Source organism: Corylus avellana, chromosome 3 (assembly GCF_965113065.1).
Source record: "Corylus avellana chromosome 3, dhCorAvel1.hap1.2, whole genome shotgun sequence".
NCBI lineage: Eukaryota > Viridiplantae > Streptophyta > Magnoliopsida > Fagales > Betulaceae > Corylus > Corylus avellana.
Genome location: NC_142492.1, coordinates 7,516,878 through 7,534,224, shown reverse-complemented (window position 1 = coordinate 7,534,224; position 17,347 = coordinate 7,516,878). Strand labels below are relative to the sequence as shown.

The following is a 17,347-nucleotide window of genomic DNA, read 5'->3' as shown; positions in this document are numbered from 1 at the left end:
TTTGGATCAAAACCGGGTTGAACTAATTAAACACGATTAATAAACAAATCAATTGCGGGTCAACCCGTATAACCTATATAACAAAATTATATTTTTGCCCTTAAAAATTGATAACTCTTAGACCACATGAAACCCCTTTTATTCTCTCCGCACCGTTTTTAGATTTTAATTCCCTGTCTCACTCTAACCTTTAACTTCTCACCTTCAACTTCGCCATCAACTGCAACTATCGTGACCATGAGCACAAGTTTGACCACCACCACCATCGTTTAAAGTCTTCCACCTAACCTCAACTTTATCTACTTCCAATTATGTTATTAACTAATGTTGATGCTTAGTTTCCAATTATGTTATTTACTAATGTTGATGCTTAGAAAAAAGGCTTTATCATGTTATTTGCTGGAATGTGATCTTATTTTTTGTATTACTATCTGGTTGTTTATTTAGATGAACTTTTATTGTACTATAATCTTATTTTGATTGGTTATGCACGGAAAAGTTGAGTACTATGTTTATTAATTACGGTTATGGATTTACATTTATCAAATTGATTGTCATTAATCTAGTTGTGAATGTGTATAAGCTATAATTTTTGCTTGATGACATATGAAATTGTGTTAATAAAGTCAAATCAAGTATTTGGGTTAATATTAAACAAATTGAAATGAGTTGAAGCAGTCATGTTTGGGCCGATCCAACACAATTGTTCATTAAAAACTAATTACAGATTGTGCCGTGTCACCCATTTATTTAAATATGTTATGTTAGGATTGAAGAGTTTAACCTGGATTAGTAAATGGATCAAGTTCGTTCGAGTTAACCCATATTCCATAACTTAACACAACACAAACCCAACATATAAACCTGAATTGCCACCCTTGGTACTACTCACGATTTGACCCAATAGCACATGCGATAAAGAGGTGACAACTATGAGAGGAAAATAGGCTTTCTTTAAACTGCGTGCCTGAACACAACAGCAAAAGCTCTAAAAACAAACTGAAACCAAGAATACACATATAGAGTGGATCGTCCCATCCCAATAAAATGGATGCTTTCTATAAAAGGGGGGTGAGCTTATAATACAAAAAGTACAACCAGCTGAAGAAATGAGAAAAGCCAAATTGGATTAAACAGGATAGTGTCTCAAAAATTCTATGATATACAATAGTTTTATTCGAACAACCACGTTTCAATATATAAATTGTAAATCTTCACAACAAAAAGCATTGCCCTGGTGATAAATCTAACAAAAATGATCAGCCAGTTATGATACCTGCCAGAACATCACTCTTACCACGTGCATAAATTGTGTAAACTAGACGGATTGCATCGAGCCATCCATCCAGGGATTCCCACGAGTCAGCAACCTGTATGATCGATGAGCAAATATTAAATTTATGGGTTTCCCATTTGAAAATCCAGTGCTTTGATCCACTTTTTTTCATTTGAATAAAGATCCTAACCATAATAATTTATTCAAGAACATTAAACAAAGAATAAAAGAACTATTGTCCATCTCCCTTATAATCTTGCAAAGATAGAGGGAAATAGTTTAAGATCATCTTTTGCAATACATAGTTTTGATATTAAAAAAAGAGAACTACTAAAATGCGGTGTATTGAAAATGGCACATGGCATATAACTCAGTTTCATGAATATTAAAACGTTATATAACTGAAGAATCTTTTCCCTGAAAAGTAAAAAGAAAATTCATGTTCATTATTTGCCTTCTTATATGCTTAAGATATAAAGACCAGTAGCCTGGGATGAGCATAGCTTTGATGATCTGTTAAAACTTGCACGCTTCTCCAAAAATTGAACAATGAACAAATGGAAGCATAGTGCATCCTGATTCCTTACATCTGATTACTGATTCCGTCCATGTAACACAACCAATATAGCATAAGTGCACAACCAAAAATTTCAACTTGCAGTCAGCTAGGGAGGAATGAGTTTCAAATGCCCCACGGTAAACGTCAGAATGATATATATTTTTAATTATCTTGACTTTAATGTTTAGTTTTTTTGCCCCAAGTTTCTTAAAGAGAAAAGATCAGAAGAGGTCTAAATAAATTACAGAGTCCTCAAGTTGGATACTTATACTACAGTACTCATCATAACATGCAAATGCTAAAGATGATCTTTGTGGCCAAGGATTATCAGGTTTGACACTCAACGTTCACATTACAGAACTCCAAATCATAACATGCAAATGCAAACATGGTCTTTGTATGGCTACAAAATATAGGGTTTAAAATTAGGATGCAGGACAACAATTCTCTTCGAAACACAAAAGAAAATAGTTACCATGAAAACTGGCCCATGAATTGTATCAATGCAGAGGCCTGCACCGGGTGGTAAAGTCAGATCAGCACATGCTGATACAGAAACTATATCAGGAACATCGACTCTGATAGCCTTTTTGTCGATATTCGCAGCATCTCCTGATCTTCCAGAGAGACTTTGTGGTACTTGGTTTTGCTCATTTTTGTGTGTCTGATGGGACAAAGAAAGAAGATTGAGAATAAAGAAATAATAATACTTGCTACAATTAGGTGATATCCAGCATATCACACCCAATATATGATTTTCAATATGCAAATAATCTCTAAATAACAAGGAAACAAATCCAAGTTTACCTGATGAAGCCCTTCATGATTTAAAACAAATGGTGAACGTCTCCAATCACTATGAGGTGCCACTGGCTTTCCTACAGGCGGCGCAGTCAGATATCCAACTTTCAGATGCGGCAAAGGTAGCTGTCAAGAGTTGAGTTCTGTCAATGATTCTCTCAACCAACCTCACTGAAACACAAACAGAACCTTGCTATCGCTTGGACTGAGGGACTAATCTAAATTTCATTAGGAGCACTAAATGTACTATTCTGAATATAATCAACCACAACATTAAGAAAGAAAAAAGGAATGATACTGACACGGGACAAAAAGCACTTGGGAGGAAAGTTTGAAGAGAACAAAGAAACAGAGAAGAAGAAGCCAAGAAGAGGGGAGAAAATAAGTCAAAGAAAAGAAGAACCTCAGGAGAGGGGAGAAACAAGGGAGAAGATAGGCAACAGTCAATCTGTTACTAAAATAAGTCCAGAATTCATAGGCCTATATCTCACCCCCGACCTAAACAAATTAAGAAAACTAAATGCTAGAGACTGATCTCATAACTGACAGACCCCAAATTATAAGTCAGCAATGCTTTTTTTTTTTAATAATAAAAAAATAAAAAATAAAAATAAAAAATAAAAAATGCATTTGAGGTTGAAATAGCTCCAAAATTACTATTTGAAAAGGTAACTACTAACCATGGAGCGCACCAGCCGCAAGGCACTGCTGTAAACCTAAATAAAACACCATTTGAATAGTCAGTGGAAAAATGAAATTGACGTGTGCATCAATAAACCATGTTTATTGTAAGACTCTTCAAATCTCACTTTGGATAAGTATTTCTTTTTCCATTTCTGGATTTCACTAGATCATGTTTAAATAAGAGACAAATTTTTGTTACCTAAGTACAGAAAAAAAACAGTCACACTTACTGAGTAATTTGGTTTCAGTGCATGAGCAGCTGCAATGTAGATAGCAGATTGGCTATACAACTCATTAGGTGAAACTTCTTTAGCATGGACTGATCCCCCACTTCTTAATGTGTCCTCTGCTAATCCATACTGCAAAAAAATGACAACATGAACTTGGGATATATGCTTCATTCAATTTGCACAAGATGATAGGTTAAGACAATGAAATATTTTATGTCATCTACTATACTGGATACTGAAAAGGAACAGATTTACAAATATAAGATCATGATATCTCAAATATGGAAAAATAAGTTACAAACTAACCAAAACAGTTCCAAGGTTGTAAATTGCTCGGTGGAAATCATATTGCAACCGAATTGCTGCACGGAACTGCATTGGAAGACCAGTTAAAAGTATCATAAAAGTAGAACCTCCAGTGAAAATTATTCTTATGACATATCAGATGTAGAATTACATTGCTGGTTGTTCCTATACAATCATCCAAGCACTCTGATCTCCCCAAATAATTTTTGTACCTTACTGATTGCAGATTTTACAATTGTTTTCTTTTCTCGTGCAGGAACAATTGCGCTGAGTTCCTAAATTTCACAATGAAAGCATAAATTAAAAGCAAGACGCAAAATAAAAAAGAAGAAGAAGAAGAAGCTAATTTTGAAGGAAATGTTAATGTAACTAAAACTACCTGCAGAGCAAGTCCCCAATTATTAAGTGCCTGAAATAGATATCACCTGGGGTTAATACCAAAGAATGCAAGCATAAATGATTGCAGGTGCCTTTTTATGCGTTAAAAAGGCTTTCAGGCAAAAAAAATGGTAAGAAAAAAGAATGGTAATGATAAAGATGCGGAGCCCCCCATATGAATTCATAATAGTAATTATGCAAAATTATTCAGAGATACCTGGGGACTGTTCCAGTTGAGTTGGACGGCCTTTTCATAGTTTTTTGTAGCCTGCAAAATCAAGTTAAAAAAAAAAAATCACTGTTTTGAGCATTATTTTTTGCTAAAGAAAATTTTGGATCTTTTTATTTAAAGAGCATAATAAGTACGATAAAATGCTAGATCGTAGACAAGAACAGTGAAAATAAGGGGGAATTTGAATCAAGCATCATTAATGCTTTTTTCTTTTACATCAGAAAGGCCAGCTACTTAGAACATCAACAAATGAGACTACATACTACAAAGTAGAGAAGTGGTTCGAGTCTCTTTATGTTTAGATGGTTACCCACAACAGTTCTCTCGTTCTGATTTTCTAGATTTTTGGATGTGTTCTTCTTCTCTACCTAGTTGGGAGCCTCTTTTTTATACTCCTAGTGTATATGGGTTGTGCCCCTCTAGACTTCTAACAATTTTTTTTTTTTAATATATAAGTAAAGCTTCAAATAAAATTTAAATTACTTAAACAAAACGAAAGTAGAGAAGTGTTCTAATAGCCACAATTCGGCACCATTTCAACTATTATATCCATATCCAGTTGCTAAAAGTCAGTTTGACACAGCAGCAGGGAAGAAACTACAGAAGGGCAGTGCATATTTGAACACACTATGAAATTCAAAATCTAGCATAACTTATTACTGCTATTATATATTCAAACCTGCTTCCATAGTTCTTCAGCCTCCTTTGTACGCCCACGCATTTTGGCCCGATCAGATATTGCTATAGCCCAATTATAGAAAGCCTGCAAGGAAGAATAAAATATTACTTTCACATGATATAGATCATCAGTAAAAAATTATAAAGATTCATCTGGGTCATACATAAAAGAATAATATGATCTTTTATGTGGGAATAGTAAAGTGCCCAATTTTAGCAATACTGTGCCCTTGTATTTTACCAGGAAAAGGGGGGGGAAACATATAGCAAATTCCCGCAATTCAAGATCCCAACTGGTCACAGATCAGATGATTATATATATCTACAGAATCTGGCAAAGTTACTGACAGATAATTCTAAACATCCTCCGGTGCTCCCCTCACCTGCCTACCCACCCCTAGTTCATTGCATGGCATAGGTGATGTGCACAGTTATCATGCTTCTTGCTAATATTTACTTATTAAATCCTGTATTAACCAGTCGTTAGACAAGAGTGTCAAGTATTAAGAGTTGTATCATACATCATGAAGTGTAGGGCAAAGACGTGTAGCTTCATCATACTTCTTACAAGCTTCCTCAAGCAGCGCATCTTTGGAAGGTGAAGCAGAATCTTGACTAACATTATCCGCACTTTCCTGCATGCCAACCAAATAAGGGTCATGAGGCAAAGTAAAATGCACTATGATTTGCTACTGAGTAAATACAATGTGCTTAAAATAACAATAGCAGACAGACTCTTTCCATCACAACAAAGAGAGAAACTGAAGAATATTTGAGAAATATTTGGATGAAATAACCAATATATCAAAATATCACTTTTGTGTTCCATGTCAAACACACCACCCCATTTTATGCCAAACGTAAATTTTGGTAAATAAAGTCTATTTTCTTTCACCAATATTCTTCAGAAAATCTTCATATCAAAATTTCACATTAAAGGAAAATGCATGTTCTTACTATAATGTGACAAAACACTCTTCAAATACATCATGGCAGAAAATAATCCACATAATCAGTTAAGCAGGTTCAAAACCCTCAGGTTGAAGTTTTGGTAGAAAGAAAGAATAATACAGTCCTCTGATGTTAATATTGCTAGAATTGAATGAGACAGTATTTCAGACCTGAAGAACCAATGCCCAATTGTATAGCGCATCATAATCTCCTGGATTTCTCTCTATAGCAGAAGCATACCTACAAAAGTTGAGTACAGAATAAAATTTAGGAAAAAGGACTCTAAAACAGCTTATAATCGGATTTTTGAACTTTTCCAATTGTGAGCAAGTGATTAGAAACATAGTATACTTCATAGAAGAATTTACGTGAGATGCCCTGAATGCAACCAATTAAAGCTTTTGTCAACAGTGAACAGCAGGTATAATTAGAAAATACCAGCGAAGTTGATGAGTAAGAAGCACAGGATAAGATTATGGTACCTCCTGGCAGCAAATGTAAGAATCCGTTGGCGAGACCGACCTTCATCGTCTACACCCGTGACACTATTGATCAAGTCCATAGCAGCATTGTTTTGGTCGTTGCGTTGCTGTGGGCTTTCTTGACTATACAATTGAAAAGCAGAGAGTAAAAAACAAAGCTTTTGTAAAATAAAAGAGCATGCATAGTAATTTCAACTTCATACTTATAGTTACATAAAAGTATTACCACAGGATGATATTAACAAAAAAATCCCAATCAGAAAGTATAGTTTCCCTGGTAATCAATGGTTATTTTTGGCTATTTCATATCTTCTTATAATAATATTTTGAGAAAAAAGAGATGCTTAATTTTTTAGGTGTAGAGGCTTACTTATCATTTATAAAAGATGAATGTTATATACCACACCATTATCCCACCACTATCCCACTATGCTGATGTTGCATTGTCAATCCACCCTTATATCAGACATTGTTAAAAGAAAGAAAGAAAAAAAAAAAAATCCAATGGTAGATTGGCAGTCCCACTTTAGCATAGTGGAATAGTGGTGTGATATATAACATTCACTTTGTAAAACAAGTGAATGAAAAAAAAAAAATTAAAAAATTAAAAAGAGAGAGAGAGAGAGAGGTGGCTGCACGAGCCCACCCACAAATGAAAAGAAGGATGGTTGTGCGGCCACCTCTATCCTGGTCAAAGGTGGTCGCACGGCCACCACAACAGAATAAGAGTGGCCACGTGGCCACCCCAATCGGCCAAGTTTAGCCGCGCAGCAACCTCAACCAAATAGGAGTGGCCATGCGGCCTCTCTTTTTTTTTTTTAGTATTTTTTTATAAGTCAATGCCAGGCATTTTTGTATATTTCCAAAATAAGCATGTTTAATATTGTTTCTTTGAAAATACAAAACACTTTTTAAAAAGTTCACCAAACAATTTTCTTAAGTGAAACCTAAAAAACACTTTTTTTTCTCAAATATGGAGGCCACAAAAAACACTTTTCAACTTTATATCACATCTGAAACCTTTTCAAATCAAAACAAAAAACATAAAAAACACTTTTCAAAACCATTAATAAACATAACTATAGTATCCCCGGTAATCGATGAGCATTGTGGCTATTTCAAGCTTGATACCAGAATCAGTTATCAGAAAAATATTTATTTCAGATTCAATGCATATAAGATAACATCACATAAGCTTACAGAGTCAGGCATCAAAAAATGAATCGCAAGGAAAGCCAAAAAGTCTGATCCCGATTAGACAAAAACCATTGATCCACTGGAACAGTTCAGAAAGGATAACCTAAAAACTGAATAACCCCACAGTGTCATGTATGAATGGTTATTATTAACGCAACTCTATTCAATCACATGATGACTGGTTTGCTCGATTTGAAGAAGTTGGTGCTACATACCCTGCATACATGGAGAGTGGTATGGACTATTTCGCCTGTTTTGACTTTTTCTGAGTTTTTCGATTTATGTTCTTCTTTCTATATGAGTTAGGATTTCTCTTGTGTACTTAGGTTGGTACACATCAGAAAGGATAACCTAAAAACTGAATAACCCCACAGTGTCATGTATGAATGGTTATTATTAACGCAACTCTATTCAATCACATGATGACTGGTTTGCTCGATTTGAAGAAGTTGGTGCTACATACCCTGCATACATGGAGAGTGGTATGGACTATTTCGCCTGTTTTGACTTTTTCTGAGTTTTTCGATTTATGTTCTTCTTTCTATATGAGTTAGGATTTCTCTTGTGTACTTAGGTTGGTCCTGTGCTTTGAATGAATATACATTATTTATAAAAAAATAAAAAATAAAAAAAAATTATTTCATGAGGAAATGAACACGGTTAGCTCTTTACTTCTATGTTTCTTGCGAGCCGCAATCTCGCATTGTCGCAAATTCAATCGGATCGAGTGCTTGCATGTATAAAGACTAAAGTTGTACAATCGTTGTCAGTTAATGCCCAACTAGACTAAACGAAGCCTAATTTCGACGAACCAACCGAAAACAAGTCAATCACAGCATAAATCTCACCAAAAATAATATGCAGCACAAAGCTAAGGTTACGAGTTTATACAATGGCTACGAGATAATTCCAGTGATTCTACATGTAATAAACCGACTTTCAGAGAAATTTACATTTTATGAGCAAGATTCAACCATAAAAATGTGTCAATCAAGCACACTGACCTGTAAGGTGAGGTGGCATCCGGTCCGCTCTCGTCCACTTCGTCGGCTTTCAATCCGCTGAGCAACTCTCTCATCGTGAACGTTCGGCTTCCTTCGTCTTTGCGCAGTTCGCCGGTCGGAGCTTTCGCTGATGCGTTCCCGACGGCTTCATTGGATTGGATCGAGCTCTGTTTCGGTTCTTCGGGTTTCGGATCTGCATCGGGAGCCTCTGGCTGTTCCGGTTTCGGCTCCGGTACTGACTCTGGTTCAGATGGTTCAGCTTCTGGTTCTGGTTGGGCCAATGGCTTTGGCTCTAGCTCTGATGCTTCAGGTTCTGATTCTGGTTCTATTTCTGGTTTGGGTATCGGTTCTGGTTCGTGTCCATTCTGCAATTCGGGTTCTTCGGCGGTTGTGGACATGGTGAGAGGACTGGAAAACAGAGAGAAAGAGAGAGATCTGTACGATCTGCGGGAACGTTTCCTTTACTAGAATAGGAGAGCTTAAAACAAAAATAATTTTCTCATATTTAATTGTATTTTAAAAATAATAAATGTTTATGTGATAAAATATTAATTATTTAATTTAAAAATGATACTTAACACTTAACAAATTTATATTATAAATACTTTTAAAATTTTTTGTATCTTCACTATTGCCATCAAATTTTCATCTAAAAAATAAGGAAAAAGTGAACACACCCTCCCAAATTAGCTGTCAATTTACAATATTTTTTGAACTAAAGATTCTGAGTAATGTTACAAGTTACTTTTATTTCTTTTTGTATCATTTCAAGAATGATGTGATTTTTAAAATTATCATTGAGTTTGTGATTGACTATTATTGAATTTTGATCAAATTACAATTTTAAATGACACCTCATTTTTAAAGGGACATAAAAGTGACAAAATAGAGACTTCTAAAATTACTCAAACATCGCGTCATCGTTCTCTCCAAAATTACCAAAAAATTATAATGTCCCCCAATTGACAAAAATATCCTTAAAAAAAATTCAAAAAAAAAAAAAAATCTATAACAAAAGAAAGTGGTAATGGCACAAAGACCCATTTCTTTTTCTTTTCCAAATTTCTAGCCGTATTTTTATCTTATTGAAAAAAAATAAAAATAAAATAATAGTGGTATATTGCAATTTTATTATTATTATTATTATTTTTTATAGTTTTAAAAGACATTGATGCGGTCTTTAGTTTGGTGAATATTACAAATTGAGTGTTAGTCGAAGAGAAGTATATATTTTTTCCAAAAATAATGTAATGTCACTTGTATATTACATCATCTCATATTTAGCATGCTGGCATAAGTTATCACATCACTACTTCCACAAGAGGGGGGTTGTAGTCTTGTAGAAACATTTATGATGGAACATGAATTGCCTTCACATGTATATCATATGGTCTAGGCCTTTTTTGGATATTTTCAATGCTCTTATTCAAAGAAGAGACATGCAAATTCTCCCTCTCTACATTTCGTTCCAAAAGTTTTATTTCTTTATCTCTTTTTCTGTTCAAACATTCCACTTGATATTGAATTAAGCTACCGCAAATTTCCCCCCTTTTTTGCTCAAAAAAGTATAGTGTTTGAGCTTAGACGACTAAGTATCGCTCTAAGCCCGCTTGAGAATGGTAAAATTGAATCTTGAATTGGTTGGATCCCAGTAAAGTCCAATCTCATCACCCTTATTCAAACTCCTCCTCATCACAAATGCATTTCTCCATTGTTGAATGAGGACGTAGCTCCCACTTGCCCATTGTTTGAAGAGCAGTTGATGTTCAGACATGGTATCAGAATCCCAAACAGCAACTGGAACCCCTCCATTCTTGACCTTTTCAATGCTTTCTGCATCCCAGAGAGTGAAAATATGAGTCTTTACACTATTCGTCGTCAACAAGAGCCTGGACAGGTCCCCAATATCACTTTCCTGGATTATCTTCTTGATAACCCAGGGATCAACCCGAAGCTTCAAGTCCAGTGAAACGGTACTGTTGCGGCGATTAAGCTTTTCGTTTATTTTGTTTCCACAATAAGTGATTGTGGAAGATGCCGATGCATTCCCTAGAACACCCAAATAATCATGCATGATGGGCTTTCTTTCGCTATTATTTTCAGAACAAGAGGAAATAATCGTGTTTTCATTAGAAGAAAACGAAGAATCTCTCTTTTCGACATGAAAGGAACCCCTCATCGTACCATTGGCTTTGGGATTACAGAATAACCAAAAAGCGGCCGACTGCTTGGATCCATCAGAATGCAGGGCATCTGAAATGGGTTTGCCGGGAAGTAGAGAGAAGAACCCTTCACGATCCATCGCAGAGAGGAAAAACTAAGAAAGAAAGAAAGGGTTTGTGTTTCTTGGAGGTTGTCTTTTTCGTGTGAAGAGGAAGATGTGAGGGGAGTGAGGCTTATATAAGAGAGAATTCCATTGAAAAGGAATCCTAATCCGAGACCGAATAGGAAATAGTCCGTTTCAAACTTGAACTAGGATTTTAGAACGTTGCCGGCTTTCTAAAAGAGTCCCAAAGTCGGTGGGTCTATCATGAAAATGTGTCTGAGTGAATTTATTGGGATTGTGTTGCTTTGAGATTCAATGTGGCTTTAATGTTTGTGCGATCTAGTCCAAGCTGATTTTCTTTGCTCATTGACTCTTCTTGTCCCTGCTGAAGTGAGTAGCCTGGTTGAATGTGTTTACAACTTCCCCGTTCACCTTTTGATGCAAATTGGGATATTTGATGATTGTTAAGTGGATGGGTGGCTTTTTTATATGAAGCTTATTTGTTTTCGGATGCAGATCAGTGTTTAATTTGTTTTCTAATTGGTGTCCTCTGTTTAGGTTGTGAAGAACAGGGAGAACAGAGTCATCATTTCTAAGAGTGTGGGGTGGGTGGTGACCATCCATGGATATAAATTTCATCCAACTCAATTTTCAAAAGTGTAATGTATGTTTTGAGCATATTAGAAGCTTAAGAAGGGATTTTAAATTTATATCCATGGATGGTCACCACCCACCCCACACTCCACCGCTCAGCTGCTCTTCTCAGCCGACACCGTGGTTTCTAATTCTTGGTCTTTTGCTTGACGTGCTGCTTTTTCTGGGTTTTGTGTATTATTTTTATTTTTATGTTGTTGTCTCCTTTGTGTTTTAAAGTCCCTGTTACTGTTCGTTGTTATATGCTCTTTAAGTTTGGAGAGGTTTGAAACCTTTTCAGTTTGAGCATGATTGAAGTTACGCCGGCGTGCGTAAACAGTAATGCACGCCGGTGACGTGGTATGTGCCACGTCGTTTCCCCCAATTAAAAAAAAAAAAAAAAAAAAATTCCTAAAGACCCAATTGAAATCTCAGCACCCATAAATAATCTCCACTCAAATCAGCTTTTCAATTCCTAAAGACCCAAAAAGATGATAATATTACTTCACGCTCACCATTTCTTTTCCCCCATTTTCCAGAACAAGCTCAAAGAGAGAGGACAAGAAATCAAATTCACCAAAACAAGTGCAACAAGAGAAAATCCGACAAATTCATTACTTTGCGCGCCCCAAACTCTACAAAATGAGAAATCTGATGTCTGAACTGGGACTACTGAATCGTAACTGTGAAGTTTTTTGTTTTGTAACTGGATTTCGTAATGGGCTCATGGCCCAGTGGGGGAGAATGGGTTTGAGGAAAATTTTGGGGGGAAATGAAATGTGTGGTAGGAGGGAATGCTTTTGGGGAAAGTGCCGGCGCCGGTGCTGGTGCTGGTGGAGAGAGAATTTGGGTGAAGGGAGAATGGGGTGAAGGGAAAATGGGTTTGGGGGGAAATTTTTTGGGATGTGAGGTCTGGGACGAACGTGCTTTAGTCTTTTAGATTTAGATTTTTTTTTTTTTTTTAATGGGGGAAACGACGTCACTGGCGTGCATTACTGTTTACGCACGCCGGCGTAACTCCTTTCACTACTCTTCCAGTTTGGTGCTCCTCCTTAGACCTTTTGGTTGTGTCATCTTGGACACACCATGTCTTACCGCCTTCATGGTGGCTAATTTTCTTAATTTATTTGCCAAGAATTTATAGAGCTAGTCATTTGATACATTCCCTCTAATATAGTGATTTAAGGGCTTTTTGTTGGGTCGCTCAGCTCTTTTGTGGTGGTTTGTAGTTTCGTTCTTATGTACTTGCACCAAAAAAACAAAAAAACCAAGAGCTATTTTATACAATCCACCTGCAATGACCAACAAAAATGTTCCCATACGAAGATATTCCGAGTTTGTGACTTAATAGCTTTGCTTTGGAGACAACACCACCACCACCAACATATCTTGGGCCATGATAGATTGATAAACCAAACCAGATAACAAATGCGAAAAAATCAAGAGATACCATAGCCACAAGATTAAGAAACTTGGGGCAAAAACAATTCTAATTAACTAATTCAGAAGTGTTGCCACCATCACTCAAACGAGTGCGGGCTCAATACATTGTGAATCTCATAATTCACTCATGACAGAAATTGGCCATCAGAGGCCAGTGTCATGCAGTGGTAAGCAACATGAAGATCCCTTGGTTTTATAGGGATTCTCAACAGGTGCAACAACAGATTAGAAGTTATAAGAGAAAGGGAGTCTGGGGAAGAATGACGAAAAGAAGGTGTGAGCTTTGGAGATGGGTTTTCCTAAATCTTGTCATGGAGGGTGACCACCAAATCATGAGCATCATCAAGAAGCTTCCAAACATCCAGACGGCCGGCCATGCTATTGCACTCCCTCATGATTTCGTCCATGCAACTGTACTTCTCTATGATGAGCTTCCTCCTTTGCAGTACACAGGCTGCTATTGCATAAAGCAACAAATCGTCGCTAGGAGGGGCTCTCAGCCTTATTCTCCCCCAAGTGGATTTGGCAATCCCTGCTCTAATAGCAGCCTGATCAGCCCATATTACCTCCCACAGGCATAGCGTCTGCTCAAAGCTTAATTCCCTCCTGAAGAGAACCACCACCATTCTGTACACAAAAAAGCAATCCTCAGCTTGAAGCTTCTCCAGGTGCCTGTAGAGATGACTGTCCTTGCGCTTGATAATCTTTGAAACAATTTTCAGCTGCCTCCGGATTCCCACCTCATCCAGCCGGAAATTATGCCGAGCTTTTTTCATAAAACCCACAAAGCACCAGAAGGCTTCATGGTCCTCCTCAAACACGGTGATTATTGGAGCAAGTAGATCACTCATACCCTGGCAATAACCAATCTCAGGATCATAAAGTGCATAGGCTTCCAGGATTGCAACCAGGCGAGCAGCATGGAAAACCCTGCATGGCTCCAAGTGATCATAGTCCTTCAACCCAACACTCTCTGCTAACTGGGGAGCTTTAGTCTCTGAGACAGCAGCCTGAGATGGCGAGTAGATAATCCACTCATCATTTGCCCGCAGAGCATCAAGACGGATTATTCTTTGCCAATTGGCAAAATCTTCAACACTGTGAGATTTGGACTTGCTTTCGGTGTCCGGAGGAGACATGGCTTCTATATTGAAAGGAGAAAAATTCTCCTTGGCAGGCTCATCAACATCATTTTCTTCAGTTCTTTTGGTGGCAAGTAAAGGTTGCGTGTCTTCAGATTCTTCTGAAGAGTCGGAATCAGTTGACTCTGTATCACCAGCAGAGGCATCCTCACAGGTCAGTCCACTCTTATCACCATCTACTTCCAAAAATGAATCAGAGGATTGGAGGGCTAGACCGACAAGGTGGTCTGGATCCTCAGCCAATGGGCTTCCTTCCTCAGTCAAAAGGGACCTACTGCCAATGACTGCATCTTCTAAGCAAGGAGAATCTAGAACCTGACTAAAATCTCCACTGCTCTCGTTGCTGCTGTTCCCAGAAGCTTCCTTCAACTTTAAGCTCTTCTCATTGCATTTTAAAATTTGCTGGCACTGCTTCTGCAGGTTATCGTATTCGTTTCTGCATCACAAGCAAAAGAACAGTAACTACATGAAGAAAGAAAAGAAGGGGCAAAAGAGGGCGAAAAGAGGGGGGGGGGGGGGGGGTGTTTGAATTTGCATCGTAGGCCCTAAATGAATTTAATAATAGTAGTACCTTTTTTTAATTTTGACCGAGTCCCTTTCTTCCTGAGAACTGTTCATGTCATAGCTGTTGCAATGAGCAGATCAAAGTTAAGACATAGAAGAAGGTCTGGAGCAATTTGGCCATTAAAAAGCAGCAAGTATACAATGAACAAGAGAAATCCAAAAACGAAGTCAGAAGCACTATAAAATTGCGATCCATACATCTTTCTTCCTCTACATGACAAAAAGAAATTCTCAAATAAGTCAATATTCATAGGAACCATAATGGTGGTGCTGGAAGCTTATTTCCCAAGACAGTTTGCCCAAACGAGTAGTTATATAAAAAGTCTCTTTGTCAGTTACATAGCCAGTAGGGAAAGCAATTATTTGCAACTCAGGGAGACACACACACAAAAGAAGAAAGAAAGAAGAAAAAAAACCCCCAACAAGCCTGAGAAATTGATTACACATACATATTCAGGTTCTCCCATTTGTCCCATAAAAATTAGCACCAGCCACTTGGAAGATTAACAGAACTGTATATACTGATCCAGATTTTGAGTCTAAGCCAACAATGATTTAAAACTTCAGGACAAGGGTAGGGAAAGATTATCCACAAACCACCCAAGCCTTAACAGTCAGCCATGGATCAAGCAATCCATGGGACTAAGTTAACCTGTGGGTTATGGCTAACAATGCAACCAAAACTTCTTAAAAGGATAGCAAAATCTATCTCAATTCTCAATCAAAGAGAGAGGTAAACAAAACGTAAATACAGATAACACACACATAAACATCGATATAAAAAGATATAGAGATGGAAATGCGTACACTCCAAGAAGGAATGGCCAAACCTCCGTTCTAAGACTTGGATCAACACCCTGCATCAGAAGTATAAGGAATCAAATTTTCACAACAGTAACAAAAATAGGAGAAAAACCAAGCTAAAATTAAAATTCACATGATCAAATAACTAGGTCTGAGAAAAATCAATAGCATACCCCACTGCGAACTTTCTTCAAAAACTTGACACCACCATCGATGAGCTTTCCATCTGGTGTAAAGAAACTCTTCCATTGTTTGGGCAGAAGAACATGTTTTCTTCTCCTACGTGACCAAGGAGATTTAAGATTAACCCTGAACAAAAGCATAAACAAATTAAACACTGATCTGCACCTGAAAACAAATACGCTTCGTATAAAAAAGAAAACCCATCGACTTAACAATCATCAAATATCCCAATTTGCATCAAAAGGTGAACGGGGAAGTTGTAAACACATTCAACGAGGCTACTCACTTCAGCAGGGACAAGGAGAGTCAATGAACAAAGAAAATCAGCTTCGACTAGATCGCACAAACATTAAACCACATTGAATCTCAAAGCAACACAATCCCAATAAATTCACTCAGACAGAGACATTTTCATGACAGACCCACCAATGCTAAATATACACAGTAACTATGAGGGTTTTTAAAACAAATATCACAATCAAACCGGATGAGGAAAACACACGGAAAGAAAAACAAAAACTCTTATCACAATCACTGTATAACTACCCTTTGCAAAAATCACAAACAAACAACAAACAGAACCGGAATCTCACAGGATGAGACACTAACAAAAGGTGACGTTTTTGGATAATGGAAGCAAAATTGAGTACTTTTTTAGATCAAGATCTGAAGCGAAAGCACTACTCTACGAGATAAGCTCTCGGAATGATTCGTGAGAGAAAAGAGGGAATTAGGAACTCACCGATCAGTGGAAACTGGTGAGGACGACGAGGACGACGATGACGAAGAAGCAACGACTAACAAAACCGATCGCAAATGAACCCACGACGACGACGACGATGACGACGAAGACGATGACGGTGAAGACGAATTCGACGACGACGACGACGGTGAAGAAGAAGTGTGACTTCGCCGTAGGGCTCTCATTACAGGTGTCTCTCCCATAAGCATCTACCTAACTACTATCTATCTATCTATCCAATTTCTCTAGGGTTTGCAAACGATTTGATTTCTTTTCTTCATTTCCGTTAGGGGGGGGGTTTGGTTTTACCTACGAGAGTAGACGACAGTGGCGGCCAAGGCCAGACCGGCCATCGCCGTCACGGCGATGGCTAGCCCGACATTGGAAGCCGCCGCCGAAGCCCAGAACCCGAACCCGAACCCTCCACCGCCGCCTCCGCCGACGCTGCTACCTTCAACGACCACGATCCGTCCGTTACCATCACCGGCGGAAAGCAATAGCATCAACGAGAGGAGGCAGCGCGAAATTACCGTTGAGACCTCGTTCTTGTTCCTCGTGGTGAAGGGCAATTTGGGCAACAACACCATCACACGGCTATCTCTTCTTCTTCGTCTTCTTCTTCTTGTTCTCCAAGTTGTTTTTTAGAGCACTGCTCGCTTTCCATGAGAGGTCATCATTGTGGCTGTGGGTGAGCTACTAAAATATCCTTAGATTTTTATTTTTATTTTATTTTTTGTCATCTCCCTCTCTCCCTCTCTGTCTCTCTCTTGGTTTGCGAATCTCTCTGATTGT

The 17,347-nt window shown here is 37.7% G+C and overlaps 2 protein-coding genes across 4 annotated transcripts; both read right to left on the bottom strand.

Annotated features, from left to right (window-relative positions):
* Nucleotides 1-1,102: 1,102 nt before the first annotated feature.
* On the bottom strand, nucleotides 1,103-9,248 carry LOC132176266 (Tetratricopeptide repeat (TPR)-like superfamily protein). Its single transcript, XM_059588424.2, has 14 exons — nucleotides 8,779-9,248; nucleotides 6,578-6,700; nucleotides 6,266-6,335; nucleotides 5,666-5,779; nucleotides 5,146-5,229; nucleotides 4,452-4,502; nucleotides 4,236-4,265; nucleotides 4,069-4,131; nucleotides 3,857-3,922; nucleotides 3,551-3,679; nucleotides 3,317-3,352; nucleotides 2,643-2,762; nucleotides 2,311-2,499; nucleotides 1,103-1,370 (listed from the first exon to the last, which is right to left on the bottom strand). Exons 1-14 carry the CDS (start codon nucleotides 9,174-9,176, stop codon nucleotides 1,260-1,262), a joined length of 1,584 nt encoding a protein of 527 aa, XP_059444407.2. The 5' UTR covers nucleotides 9,177-9,248; the 3' UTR covers nucleotides 1,103-1,259.
* Nucleotides 9,249-13,124: 3,876 nt separating this feature from the next.
* On the bottom strand, nucleotides 13,125-17,347 carry LOC132174936 (rab GTPase-activating protein 22). Of its 3 annotated transcripts, none has more exons than XM_059586693.2 (5): nucleotides 16,865-17,347; nucleotides 15,804-15,939; nucleotides 15,634-15,683; nucleotides 14,834-14,887; nucleotides 13,125-14,698 (listed from the first exon to the last, which is right to left on the bottom strand). In XM_059586693.2, the coding sequence occupies exons 1-5, from the start codon at nucleotides 17,140-17,142 to the stop codon at nucleotides 13,420-13,422; spliced, it is 1,797 nt and encodes a 598-aa protein (XP_059442676.2). In that variant the 5' UTR covers nucleotides 17,143-17,347; the 3' UTR covers nucleotides 13,125-13,419. The 3 variants fall into 3 exon arrangements, with proteins under 3 accessions (XP_059442676.2, XP_059442678.2, XP_059442679.2); XM_059586695.2 differs by having other exon boundaries at nucleotides 16,556-16,957; XM_059586696.2 differs by having other exon boundaries at nucleotides 15,804-15,909; nucleotides 16,556-16,957.